Consider the following 14077-nt stretch of genomic DNA (forward strand, 5'->3'; position numbering starts at 1 on the left):
AAAAAATAAAGTGAAAGCTGAGCTGACCCATGTGAAGATTGTCGGTGAAGTAACCTTTACCCCCACAAAAACAAAACGACACAATCATTAAAAATAAAACATTACGAGGTTTATTTCTTAATTAAAACCTCACTTAAAATTTTATTTAATTAAAAACAGGATTCAGGTGAAATGGCAAATATATTTTTTACCTTAATCTGTAATCGGGAGCTCGATTCTTGTTTCGAGTATGGAATAGTTTTAAAATTTTTAACCAACATTTATCTCTTAATTTACCTATAGTATACTAAGGGTTAGTTGCTGGACTCGTTCCTTTAGATGTCTTGCAATTTATATTTAGAGTTTAAAATTATCCGTCTTAAAAATGTCATTTTTAAGATTCGAACATGCATCTTCTTTTAAGAATGTAACATGTCTAATTATTGCACCTAACACTTGTTGGATAAAATATTATTCGAGAAAAGGATACTGTAATGAAATCACTATTTCGAGAACATTTAATTGTAGAGTTCTAATAATTTTTTTTGATATACCATGAAATAATTAAGAAAAATCTGATTTGTCATTCCCTTATTTAAATAATTGTAAAGTTTTAATAGATTTTTATCTTAATTTTTAGTATTTTTAGTTATATTTAAAAAATTTTAAAAAAAAAAATTAAAAATAATTAAGAAAAATCTGATTTATCATTCCCCTGAAAATTAACTCAATATATACATTAAAGCTCTACAACTAATGACCTCTTTGGTTAAAAAATATAATTCTATTATTAATCCCCTTAAAAAATTAATTTTAAACCCTCCAAAATTTTTAATTTATATCGAGCTCCCTTCCATTAAATGCTACTATTTTTTAAATCAAATCATTCGATTTTTTAATGGAACAATCATGGATTGTTAATGAATAATCAATCATATCTTTCACTTTTAGTGACAAATGATAAGACTAATCACTGTCGCTAAAAAACTTGATCAACACTCAAAATATCAAAACCTCGTCTTATATAATCAAACATAATTTCAATTCTCCAATCCCGGCGCAGACTTTGCGAAGCTATGCCCTCACCATTGCTCTACTCCACTGCTCTTATCAACTTTCATTAAAGAACTCTTATTTTGTTTATCTTCTTCATCACATTTGGCCACCATTTTACTGCTTTGTGTTCATGGAGTTTCATAGATTCTTATTTTATGCTTCAATTATTCTTTCAATTTCAGGTACTGTATAGCTCACTCTCTGTTCTAAATTTCTGGGTTGAAGTATAATGGCATTAAATTGCTGATTTTCGTTTTTTTTGTTGTTGCTTGCTGTAGTTTATTTGTTTCCGATAATGGCGAATTCAATGGGGATCAACTATGGACAAATAGCAGACAATCTTCCGTCACCGGAAGATGTGGTTCCGATTGTTAAATCCATCGGAGCGACCAAAGTTAAGCTCTACGACGCAGATCCCAAAGTACTCAAAGCTTTCGCCAACACTGGCGTCGAATTCATTGTCGGCTTAGGCAACGAATACTTAGACAAGATGCGAGATCCGGCCAAAGCCCAAGCTTGGGTGAAACAAAACGTTCAATCCCACTTACCGGCGACCAAAATCACCTGCATCTTCGTCGGAAACGAAGTCCTCACTTTCAACGACACTTCTCTTTCCAACAGCCTCTTGCCGGCGATGCAAAGCGTTCACACAGCGTTGGTCAATCTCGGCCTCGACAAACAAGTGACCGTCACGACGGCACATTCCTTATCCATACTCGAAACCTCATACCCACCATCGTCCGGAGCATTCCGTGAAGATCTGGTTGACTGTTTAAGCGAAACGTTGAGCTTTCATCAAAAAACTGGTTCACCATTTTTGATCAATGCGTATCCTTTCTTCGCTTATAAAGGAAATCCCAAACAAGTCCAATTGGATTTTGTTCTTTTTCAACCGAACCAAGGGGTTATCGATCCGGCGACGAATTTGCATTACGATAACATGTTGTACGCTCAAATCGATGCCGTTTACAATGCTTTGGCTTCGCTCGGGTACAAGAAACTACCGGTTCATATATCGGAAACCGGGTGGCCTTCAAAGGGAGATGAAGATGAGGTCGGAGCTACGCCGGATAATGCGAAGAAATACAATGGGAATTTGATCAAATTGATGTCGAAAAAAACGGGGACTCCGATGAGACCGAATTCGGATCTTAATATTTATGTTTTTGCTTTGTTTAATGAGAATATGAAACCGGGTCCGACTTCGGAGAGGAATTACGGGTTGTTTAAGCCCGATGGGACGCCGGCTTATTCTCTTGGTATAAGTAGCACCAGCAATGTCGCCGGAAGTAATACGACCACAGGTGGAACTAATGGGAAACCGTTGTCGCCGATTCCGACGCCGCCATCTACTCCGACGAGTTCTTCCACTGGTTATTTGTCTATTTCTCCCGCAACGGTAAGTTTTGGTAAAGTTTCAAAATGTTGGCTGATTTCTGTATTGGTCCTGTAAATTTTTAAAAATTTAAAATTTAGTCCTCTTACTTTTATTTTCAAAATTTTAAAATATCCGTTATACAAGAACAGGCAAACAAACATTTTGTTTATGATTTTTTCAATTCTCAAATTATAAAAAAAAATTCTAAAAAATATATAAAATATCTAAATTTCTTAAACTTAAAGCAAAAATGACTAAATTTAATAAGTCCAATAAATATAAGGACTAACGGCAGAATTAGACCAATAAAAATTTTCACATATTAACTATTGAATACCTTTATTTATTTAGATTGCACATTCATTGTTACTATTTATGACAAAACTTCAAATCGGGGCTGCCATTTAAACGTTTTTCTTGAATTTTTTTTTAGATTTTTATTTTAAATATTTTTGGTTGATAGCAGGGAAGATACGAGTTCGTGGGGACTGTGCTGCTTGCTTCTTTGATATTAACTAAAATGTTGTTATGGTGACGGATTCCAAGTCTTCTTTTTTTATCAAATTTAAGAAACAAAAAAGAGGTGGCAAATGGAGAAGGAGATATTAAAGAGAATATGAGGAAGCTTCGTTCTTCGAGAAAGGTAATTTCTTTCTTTCTTTTTTCTTTACATCTACGCTAACACCGTCTCTATGTCGTCCCTACAAAATTGAACTCTTTTTTGTTAAAAAATTTGAACCATACGTATTGTTAAAAATTAATATAGTGATATATTACGTCACTTCATATTGACATATATGAATTGACTTTTCACAGTAGAAATTAAAGGTGAATTTAGGGGTTGACAAAGAACTCGACCCCCTTTCATTTTGTAAAATTTCTGTCAAACCTTTGAATTTTGAAATTTTTTATTTTAACAGTATAATTAGTGCTTTAAAAACTGAAAATTTTATGTTTGACCCCACAAAAAATTTCAAAGTTGTTTTTAATTTGATAAATTAATATAAAGTATAATCTAAATATTAATTTTGTAAAAATAAAGTATAATAATTGTAATATTTATGTATAAATAATTATAATATCTAATACAAATTAAACATTTAACTTATTTTGATTTTCTTAAAATTTAGAGATTAAGATTATCACAAATTTAAAAATACCTTTTTGTAAGGTTTGTACATGTATATTTTATACAAATACCTTGGCCCCTCTTATCAATAATTCTAGCTTTACCCAAGTAAAAATGAACGAAATTTTTAACAAAAGGATTAGTTGCTCTATAATCTAATTTATAGGGATTAATTTATCTATTTTTTTAGTAGATATGACAAAATATAATCTAATTTCTATTACGAAAGCCTTCATGGTATTTTTATCATAACAAGTTAATTTTTTTTATTTAATTGAATTGATGTCCAATTAATTTACTCACAGAATGGATATTTTATGGTATTTGACTAACGGTGTCTTTGGATAGGCGGTGGTTATGGTGCGAGGGAATCTTTTACCTCATAACTATAGTAATTAATCTCGCCGTCACTACTGTTTTTAATTTTATTAGAGATGAACATACCGCTCATCCGAAAACACCTAAAGTATTTTTTGAACATAATTTGGGGCTGCTTTTGAACTTTTTAGTTGGAATTCATGTTTCTATCTTTACCTCTTTATCTTTTGGTGATTTGTTGGCAGGATGTTAGGTTTGTTGATTGAGAGAGAGAGAGGAATCGCATCTTTATAGTGTACAACTTTTAGATAATGATTCTTAATTTTTATTACATTTAATTATTATAAATTTTTTCCTCTTATGTCCCCTTCTAGTTGTAGTGACCAAAATGTACCATGTTTGAGATTTTTATATATCTATTTAGCATTTATCTAACACCAACATCAACCAACTAATATTTTCTGATTAAATTTATATTAATAGGATATTTAAATTAAGTATGAAAGTTGGTAAAAGAATGATTTTTATATAGAAAAGGTGCTTATAAGAATCAAATTCCAAGAAAAGAGAAAGGTTACTCCTTTTCATGTAAAGGAATCAAGGGAAGACAGGATCCAATCAAATATAATTTACCGTTCAATCCCCTTTTTTTTTTCTTTTTAAATAGAAATTTATAATTATTTAGTGGAAATATTTTTATGTTTTTTGTAAAATTGATTTTTTTTCGAATTTTTTTCAATAATGTTATCTCAATATATGATAATGGCTTGATTGGTAGCAAGAGGACTCTCCTTTTTAAGTTGTTTCTAGGTTGCGTTTGTTGGTCTCGGGCCCCAATTTGGTGTAGTGAACCTTTGGTTTGGGCCTTGTGTACTCGTAATGGTAAACAATTTTTGGTTTAGTTTCGACTACATTATCCATGTTGGAGAATTTTTATGGTGTGGGGTGGTCAGCGGAGTAAGGAACGATAGAGATGGGAGAGCAGGGAATAGGTCATGATACAGGATTGCTGATTCTTATATTGTAAATAAATTTGGGGATTTTAACTTTAGTTAAAAAATTAAAAAAAATGTCACGTTAACAATCTAATAATGGATTAATGAGTTTTTAATAGTAGTGACCAATTTAAATAATTATCTTAATTAGAATGACTAAATTGATAAAAAAATAGAATGACTGAAATATAAACAACACTATTTTAAAGTGACTTACGATGTAGTTTACCCAACAATTTCTTGTAATGCTATTGTATCTTTTGTATTTCTCTTTATATACATAGAATGAGAACTGTTGGTCTTTTATTGATTTAGGTTATGTTTGACCTAAACATTAAATACTAAAAAAAAAAATATTGTTGAATCTAAGTTGTAAATTTTGTTTTGTATATTAATTATAATTAAAACCTGACATGATTAGATTATTTGATAAATGATAATATAATAAAATGAAAAATATTCTTTATTAAGTAATAAGTAGGTCGTATCTACTTTTCATCTTTCATACAGTTTTTGTAGAAAAAAACTCGACTCAACAACTTTCATTGTGGATTATTAAACTTGTTTAAATTTATCTTAATTAAGTTTTTAAAATTTATAAATTCTAATTAATAAAATGATTTAAAAAGATTATCTTATATGAAAAGAAATTCCAACTAACCATGATGTCATTTTATCAAATTAAGAAATGTATAAACTCTTTTGGGATTAGTTAATGCAAAATTTTGCATAATTGGGTCCTAATTGTTAGTGTTAAGAGAAAATGACAATTTAGTTTATAATTATTCCATTATGATTTCTCAAACAAAAAAAGAAATTTCCATTATTATATTTTGGTCAGCATGGCTTTGGTTGGATTCCATGCTACTAAAATGGATAAATTGCTTATTTCGTTTTTTTTTATTTCTACAAAATTAATTAATTAATTTTATTTTATGTTAACATAAAAAAGAAAAAAAAACAGTTTTGTCTTCCTAAAAAAAATAATTTAATTTTAACTCTCGAAACTAAATAATTTTATCATTGTTTTTATCTACAAAAATTGAACTCGAAAGTTTAGTTAAGGGTATCAAACTCTTCACTATTTGATCTAACGTATATTGCTATTTAAATTTATGTTTATGTCATAATTTTCTCCCTCAATTATATATGTTTTTTCATTTTGGTACTTTATTTTTGCCTCGTTTGACATTCATATGCCAGATCAGGTTGGTTTCAAACAAGGTTTATGCATGGCATCAACATCGTATACAGTTTACTCAAGCCCAATTATAAAAAATAGACTTTAAATTTTGTTTAAACCCGCTTATATTTGTAAATGAGTAACTTAAGCCCATTTAGACTCGCTCATATTATTTTTATTAAAAAATATTAATTATGTAATAACCAATTTTAACTATCATTATATAATTTTAGTTTATTAAATTTTTAAACATAAGCAACTTAATATATTTTTCAAAATTTACTTTATAGTATAGTATATTAAATTTTTCTTATGATATTAATAACATAATATATATGTGTGAAAAATATTATAAATTTTATAATTAATAATGAATACGAGTGGAATGGTAATGAATTTGTATTTTAATAATATTAAACATATGTTCGAATAATTGTTCTTTAATTGTTTTATTTAAATATGACAAAAAGTATGAAAAAACAAAAGTGACATAGTAATATTAATTATAATTTAAAAGAAGGAATATTTTTGTAATTTCATAAATAAATTAGTGATCTGGTTAATAGTAACACTAACTCAATAAAGTGTTTAAATAATAATGTATATTATATAAACTTAAAAATAAGCCGAGTTTGGGTTCTGACAATCGAAGCTCGGATCCATCCCATATTTTATGCAAGTTTAACTTTTTAATCAAGTCCAATTCTCGAACTTAAGATTGTCATCTAAACTCTCTCAAATTGCAGATCGAACTTTTAAGTTTATGAGAGTAACTCGATTAAAAAACACATTAAACTTGGATTAAATCCTAAGTAAAACTTGATTGGACATGTAAAATTTTCTATCAATATTTTTGCCTTCCATAAAATTGGAGCCTAAAAGTTTAGCTAAATTCATTCAAGTCCTCACTATTTGACAAAACCAAGGTTGGTATTTAAATATAATAACTGTAATAGGAAATGGAATATAAAAATCAGGGGCTCTTCCAAAATCCAAGTCAACATTTGCTTCACAATGCCTTCAAAAGAAAAGAAAAACATTTGCTTCACAATAACTACTCCGTAAAATTCGTTTGAATTTACCGAAACACCCCCTCATCGACCGGTCAAATTGTCCATAGTTTTAGGACACCAGTACGGAGGGACAGGTACAGCAGGTAAAAACAGCGACGGTAATTCGGTAATCGAATATAGTAAAAAAACTCATTATCCAATCACCATTCGACACGCCATTATACAAACCCCCATGATGGATGTAGCCTAAAGAACATCATCACACATACATGCATATTTAATCGCATGTCATACATGGAAATGAAAATTCATTTATTTTGAGATTATTATTATTATTATTACATTTCACGTTTTCAACAAACAACCAAAAAATTATTTTTTTTAAAAAAATTTAAGCTCAGCGTTTATGGAAGCCATCATCATTTGATGTGTTTGTTTTATTTTCTCAGATAAATCACCGTGAAACAGTGGTAGAAACAAAAAGAGAAAAAGCAAAAAATTACAGAAACTGTCAGAATTAGGAAAAAGAATTCCTTTTTCTTGACTATCATACTCTGTTTTATTTTGCTGTTAATTCATTTCAATTTCGTGTTCTTCGCGGTGATCTCGAGGTGGGTTTCTAGTTTTTTTTTTCATCAATGGAGATTACTGTAGCTTTAGCTTAGTTTCTGAAACAGATTCTTATATAATTATACCCAACATTTCAAAACTCTATTTTTGCTTTTAAAATTTCTCTGTTTGGGTTTATAAATTCTGGGTTTTTATTTTTGTTGTTGATCAGTTGCTAAAAAAGGGAGTTTTCTTTTTTGTTTAAATAATAGGGATAATCTAATCTAATCATCAGGCCATGGCTGTTGTTGAGAATGCTTCGAATCAAGACACGGCGGCTGCAACAGTGACGTCAAACGACCAAGATCAGTCAAAGCTTCGGTCAACAACCGATCTGAGCTTACACGACAACGACCAAGGGTTGTACAACAAGATCGGTGGAACCAACGGTGGTGGTGGTAAAGATGAGCTTGGGGATAGTTTCAAAAGAGATATGAGAGAGTTACAAGAACTGTTCTCTAAGCTTAACCCCATGGCTGAAGAGTTTGTACCTCACTCGCTTGTTAACAATGGACTCAATGGTGGGTTTCACACTAACAATATTGCTTTACAAAACAACAATAACAACATCTCAAGGAATGGTAATGCTAATTGCAATGGTGGTGGTAAAAGGGTATGTCACCAAAACCCCCAGTTATTTTCATTGATGCTTAGTGTACATTTTGTGTAAGGAAATTGATATGCTTTGAGTATTATTGCTGTACTGGTCTTATGCTTGGTAGGGTTGGTTCTTATTTTAGGGTTTTTTTGGCTGATAACTTAAAAAATCGAATTATTCGAGTTCCTGTGATGGTCTCACCCTATATCCAATGGGCGGTAACTACATTGTGTATCTGTTTTCTCAATAATGGAGATGATGAAATGGGATTTAATTGAACAAATTTGGTTGAGTGGGGGTTATCCTTTTATGTTATGTACATTTTAAACCGTACGAAAGCTTAAATTCCGAATATTAGCGAAATTCCGTATGATATCATGGATTTTGTTCATTCATTTCGTTTTTCTCAGAAGAAAAATTTAGGTCAAGGGAAACGGAAATCGAACAGCAGGACAAGTATGGCTCAAAGAGAAGAGGTTATCCGTAGGACTGTTTATGTGTCTGATATCGACCACCAGGTATGTTTATATATTCAGCATTTCAGCTTTGTTTGTATGCCGCAATTAAATTCTTCTGTTTTGGATTTGTCATCTCTTATTGGGATGCAGGTCACAGAGGAGCAGCTTGCCGGTTTATTTGTGGGTTGTGGGCAGGTGATGTTATTTTCATTGCTTGTCTTTGCAGTTTTATCAAAAACAACCTATCTGAATGTACTTTTTTCTTCTGAAGGTGGTTGACTGTCGCATATGTGGTGATCCTAACTCTGTACTTCGTTTTGCTTTTATCGAGTTTACTGATGAAGGTGATGTTCAACCATGGTTATTTGTTTCATTCTTTAGCGGATAAACGTGGTATTTACATTCTTTACCATGCAGAAGGTGCACAAGCTGCACTGAACCTGGCAGGAACTATGCTTGGATTCTATCCAGTTAGGGTGCTGCCTTCGAAAACAGCTATCGCACCTGTTAACCCGACATTTTTGCCAAGGGTGAGGCTGATTGTCGTAAATTATACCAGAACTTCTTGCATTTTCTTTATGTATTCGGCCCGTTAAAACATTTGTTATTTGGATTTCAGAATGAGGATGAGCGTCAAATGTGTGCGAGAACTATCTACTGTACAAACATTGACAAGAAGGTGAGAAGCTTTTTTGCATTTTATAATGTTGAATATAAAAATGATCCCGATTGCAAATAACCCTTTAAACTTTTTATTATATGATTTTACATACTGCAGGTTACTCAAGCTGATGTTAAACTCTTTTTCGAGACAGTCTGTGGGGAGGTTTGTTTAACTCTGGTGTTCTGTTTTTACTATTTATTACGACAAAAACCTATCGAGATGCATTTAAAGGGAGTACTTGTCTGATGCAGGTTTACCGCCTGAGGTTGCTTGGGGACTATCAGCATTCAACTCGCATTGCTTTTGTCGAGTTTGTAATGGTAGTGTTTTTTTCCTCTTCATTCATGCAATTTGACTGAACAACTTTTCCCTTGTTTATCGAGGCTTTAATGAGGTATACAAGTACATGACCTTTAGATCTGAAAATTTTGGCTAGCCGGTCGGTATTCCCCTTTGGAAGAGTGCATTCTCGTGCGAGCTGTGGTTTTTGTTTTCGTGGATTAAATTCAAAAGCAAAAAACTCAATTTAACTGTTGAATTCTAGTATAGTAGGCGGTACTGCATAGGGTAAAAGTACCATGGAGGACCTTGTACTAGGAGTTGGATTTTATTTTGCTCCCCTACTCAAAAAATTGGCAAATTAGTCCCTATACGTTAGATCAAAGTGCTAAGTGGCCTTTCTGTGAAAATTTTTATCCATTTCTACTGTTAAAACCTGGTCCATGTACATTAATTTAAGGTACATGTGGCTTGCTATGTGACACTGTCTGGTTATTCTGTTAATTACGCCAGTTTCTAGCAGTACAAATGAATGTATTTTTTGACAAAAAAAAACTAATTTGCTTTTTGATTTAACATAAAAGGACTAGTTTGTCCATATTTTGGGTATAGGAGGCAAAATGTAATTTGACTTCTAGTATAGGGGCATACATGGTACTTTTACTGCATAGATAACACTCCTCGGAGCTTTGGATTTTGTTCCCCTGTTTGGCTTATTGAACCTTTGTTGGCTTATTGGAAAAGTTATTGGTGTTTCAACACGGGTTTAAACTTTGGAAGTGATATTTAATGCCTATTAGTCACCCCGAGATTGGGTTACCTCAGTGTTGATGAACGAAAGATTGAGTTCTCTCGTATTCACCTGCAGGCTGAAAGTGCGATTGCTGCTCTCAACTGTAGTGGTGTGGTTCTGGGATCATTGCCTATAAGGTTAGATTCCCGATTCTCCCATCAGTTGTTGTAATTATATATTCTCTCGGTTTTCTTTTTTTTTTTTTCACCGTAATTTCTATCCAAATATCAATAAAAAGTATATATATATGTTGCGTTTTAAGTGAAAACCTCGGGTGTTGTGTATGAACAGGGTCAGCCCATCAAAGACCCCAGTTCGGCCACGAGCTCCTCGCCTTCCCTCGTACTAAATCATTCACTCCAAACCGATTTTAGTTCCAAGTTTATATATATATATATTTAAATACATACACAGCCATGTAAAGATGTTTCCCCATGTTGCTCTTGCTGATCTACATATATATCGTCCACTGCTGCTATGTTTCGGCATCTTCGTTTACCATAGGAGTCTTGTCTTTTGTTTATCCACGCATGCAACTTTGCGGTACATAGAGAATTCTGATGGAACTTCGAGACTTTTCGAACAATGTTATGCATTATTGCCCTCTAATCTTGGACAGAATTTGACACTATCTGGTAATTAAAGACTATGTGAATGATGAAGTGGTACTTTTAGTACACATTTTTTGAGTTATTTCTACTAATGGATGATGCTTTTCCTTTTGGATGTTTTTCTTTTACCAGCATTGGTTCAAAGTTGGCTTTGTGTTGTGCTGCATTTTCATGACATGACATTGCACTACTAGGTAATGTCCAAATAATGACTAGTTCTGAACCGGATATTGATCAACTCGGTGAGTTGAATGATTACCACAGATATTTGAAGCATACTGAAGCGTACTAAGAACAGGCATTTTCTTTAAAAAAAAAAATTACACTTATAGTCATCTAGTTATTCGTAAAGTATTTTTTGATTACTTAATTATGCAAAGTTATAAAATAATCACTCATCTATTTGATTTTTTTTTCACTAATCATTAAATGGCTAATGAAAATATGAGATGTCAGTTTTTAAATTTGGTATTATAGCAATTTTGATCACCAACATTTATATATTATGTCAATTTACTCTTTTATTTAAAAAAATTAGGGAATTAATTGAACGAGTAGTGAAGTTCTTTGCGTTCATCGGAGATGGTAAACAACGATGGAGATCAAAATGACAAAAGTAAGTAGCTTAGTTGAACTAATATTAAATTGGTCAAGCATGAACATATGAAATCAGTATCGAAGATTGAATCATTTTAACATATTGTGAAATCAATATCGAAGATTGAATCATTTTAGCATTTAGTGTTCAACTTAATGGTGGAGAATCAAAGTATCATTGGAAAAAAAGAAGAAGAGAAAAAGTGAATTATGTTCTTGGATGTTTTGGTGTTTTCAATTTTGGTATTTCTTAATTAAATGTAGTTGATAAAGTTGTTTTTTTTTAGCTTTGTAGGTGTAAGGCAATTAAAATTGTAAAAAAATATTAAATTAAACAATGCATGAAAGTTGAGTGTTAATTTTTTTATAAGTAAAATTAAATTAACACAATGTATAAATGTTTGAAGATTAAAATTACAATTCTATCAGTCTTGGCTAACAGTTAGTGGCAAAAAAGAACAAATTGAATAGTCAAAAGAAAATATAAAGAGGTAGGTTGGGCCATGACCCCTTAAATTAAAAATTTGTAATTCTAGCCTCATATAAATAATTAAAATATAAATTAACATATGATAAAATTATACATTGCCCTTAAAATAAAAAAAAAATATTTTATTTTAAGTCCTTAAAAAATTAATAAAATTATAATTTAATACATAATAAAGTCTTTATTATCGCATCTCAAAAATTTATAATTCAATTTTTATCACTTAAAAAAAATTCTGGGCATTTTGTTTCAATGCCAGAAAACATAGAAAAACCTAATCCCTGTTTCAATCTCTGCTCTATTTGCTGCTCAGAAGCCAAAGGGGTTCTAATCTGTATGCAAGCCATTAAAGCTCTAGTTTCTTCTTTCTCATGTTATCTTGTATACTTTATCTCTATTACAGTTGTTAATGACAAATATATGACAGTGCCCTATTTGTTTTTTCACATTTGTACTAATATAGCATTATTTTTAAAATATAATCTATCTCCAGATGACATATATTCTATAGTACTTACAGGTTTTGAAGTACTAGTACTACTTATTCTATCAATCATCCAATCTTTTGGTATTGACAGATCTTTTAGATGCAGTAATTTTGGTTGTATCTCTGTAGTAAATTTATTGGGTTCAAATAACTCAATTATTTTATTATTAATTTCTTTAATTTCTACTTCTGCCGTGTTGGTTATGATTTCCAATCTTATAAAGAATTAATAGAACATTGGAAAGTCAAAATCACTAAAAGTACTAATAAAAATGAAAGAATAGAATACTTAAAATTAATAGAAGAACTTTATGAAAAACATAAAGTTTTATGAAAAACCTGTAAGTACTATAGAATTATGTCATCTGGAGATAGACTATATTTTAAAAATAATGCTATAACAAATACAAATGATAATTTAGTTTTACCTTCTAATTCTCAAATAGAGGAAGAAGAAGATAATATTAGTACAAATTCGACAACACCAATAGGTATGAAAACAGTTCAAATACCTATTTTCCCTACTGAACCTAGTAGAAATTCTAGAATGGAAGAAATACAATCTACTACTATTATTCAACAAATAAAAATAGGAAAAAATGATATTATTACATTTTCAAATTTCCAACCTAGGAAATATTATACATATATAGAAATTACACTTCAATTTAGAGACTATAAAACATATTATTTGCATGCTTTATTAGATACTGGAGCTACCACAAATAGTTGTAGAGAAAATGCCATTCCTGTAGAAAATGGGAATTAATGAAAAACCCAATCAGAGCTATAGGAATTGATGGTAAAGAAACCATAATCCAATTTAAAGCTAGAAATATACCAATTTACATAAATAATGTAAGATTTGTAATTCCTAAAATATTGTGTTTTCCTGAAATGCATGGAGACATATTATTAGGAAATAATTTTATATATTATTATCTACCATTTTCTATAGATAGAAATTTAGTAATATTATCAACAGAAAAAACTTCTGTAGAAATACCTTTAATAGAAAACCATAAATTTGTATGTGATAAAGAAAATATAGATTCTATAGGAAATAGAATTAATTTTGCGAGAAAAAGAATAACTCTACATTGTCTACAAACTAAAGCGGCTAAACAAGTAAAAAATAAATTAACTTATAGTAATTGTACAAAAATTCTAGAAAATGAATGAGAATTTGGATGTAAAACAACACGTCCTAATACTTATAAAAAACATAAAAAGAAAAATAGAAAATATAAATTTATTAGGTGGAAACCAGGAAATAAAAAATATACTAGTAAGAAAAAGAAAAAAATTGTTAGAAAAAAAACTTCCAAAAAATCTAAAAAACATATATGTAAATGTTTTATTTGTGTGAAGAAGGCCATATAGCACCAAATTGTCCTAATAAAGGAAAAAGTGCTAAAAAGATGATTAAAAGTCTTGAAGAAC

At 30.5% G+C, this 14077-nt stretch overlaps 2 protein-coding genes across 6 annotated transcripts; both read left to right on the forward strand.

Moving 5' to 3' along the window:
- Positions 1-908: 908 nt before the first annotated feature.
- Positions 909-4295, forward strand: LOC107924733 (glucan endo-1,3-beta-glucosidase 11). 2 transcript variants are annotated; one of them, XM_016855310.2, is made up of 4 exons: positions 909-1217; positions 1314-2434; positions 2877-3056; positions 4106-4295. In XM_016855310.2, the coding sequence occupies exons 1-3, from the start codon at positions 1166-1168 to the stop codon at positions 2946-2948; spliced, it is 1245 nt and encodes a 414-aa protein (XP_016710799.1). In that variant the 5' UTR covers positions 909-1165; the 3' UTR covers positions 2949-3056; positions 4106-4295. The 2 variants fall into 2 exon arrangements, with proteins under 2 accessions (XP_016710799.1, XP_016710800.1); XM_016855311.2 differs by having other exon boundaries at positions 2880-3056.
- A 3040-nt stretch (positions 4296-7335) lies between these two features.
- Positions 7336-11131, forward strand: LOC107923716 (polyadenylate-binding protein-interacting protein 11). Of its 4 annotated transcripts, none has more exons than XM_016853886.2 (11): positions 7336-7662; positions 7873-8273; positions 8669-8776; positions 8867-8911; positions 8988-9060; positions 9134-9246; positions 9336-9395; positions 9495-9542; positions 9632-9700; positions 10528-10589; positions 10744-11131. In XM_016853886.2, exons 2-11 carry the CDS (start codon positions 7899-7901, stop codon positions 10799-10801), a joined length of 1011 nt encoding a protein of 336 aa, XP_016709375.2. In that variant the 5' UTR covers positions 7336-7662; positions 7873-7898; the 3' UTR covers positions 10802-11131. The 4 variants fall into 4 exon arrangements, with proteins under 4 accessions (XP_016709375.2, XP_040936435.1, XP_040936434.1 ...); XM_041080501.1 differs by having other exon boundaries at positions 8672-8776; XM_041080500.1 differs by having other exon boundaries at positions 7896-8273.
- Positions 11132-14077: the final 2946 nt, after the last annotated feature.

This window comes from Gossypium hirsutum, chromosome A11 (assembly GCF_007990345.1).
Source record: "Gossypium hirsutum isolate 1008001.06 chromosome A11, Gossypium_hirsutum_v2.1, whole genome shotgun sequence".
Taxonomy (NCBI): domain Eukaryota; kingdom Viridiplantae; phylum Streptophyta; class Magnoliopsida; order Malvales; family Malvaceae; genus Gossypium; species Gossypium hirsutum.

Coding starts and splice junctions, on each gene's coding strand:
- LOC107924733 (XM_016855310.2), top strand. CDS start 1,166: ATGGAGTTTCATAGATTCTTATTTTATGCTTCAATTATTCTTTCAATT. Junction 1,218..1,313: donor AATTATTCTTTCAATTTCAG/GTACTGTATAGC, acceptor TGCTTGCTGTAG/TTTATTTGTTTCCGATAATG. Junction 2,435..2,876: donor TGTCTATTTCTCCCGCAACG/GTAAGTTTTGGT, acceptor TTTGGTTGATAG/CAGGGAAGATACGAGTTCGT.
- LOC107923716 (XM_016853886.2), top strand. CDS start 7,899: ATGGCTGTTGTTGAGAATGCTTCGAATCAAGACACGGCGGCTGCAACA. Junction 9,061..9,133: donor TATCGAGTTTACTGATGAAG/GTGATGTTCAAC, acceptor TTTACCATGCAG/AAGGTGCACAAGCTGCACTG. Junction 9,701..10,527: donor CTTTTGTCGAGTTTGTAATG/GTAGTGTTTTTT, acceptor ATTCACCTGCAG/GCTGAAAGTGCGATTGCTGC.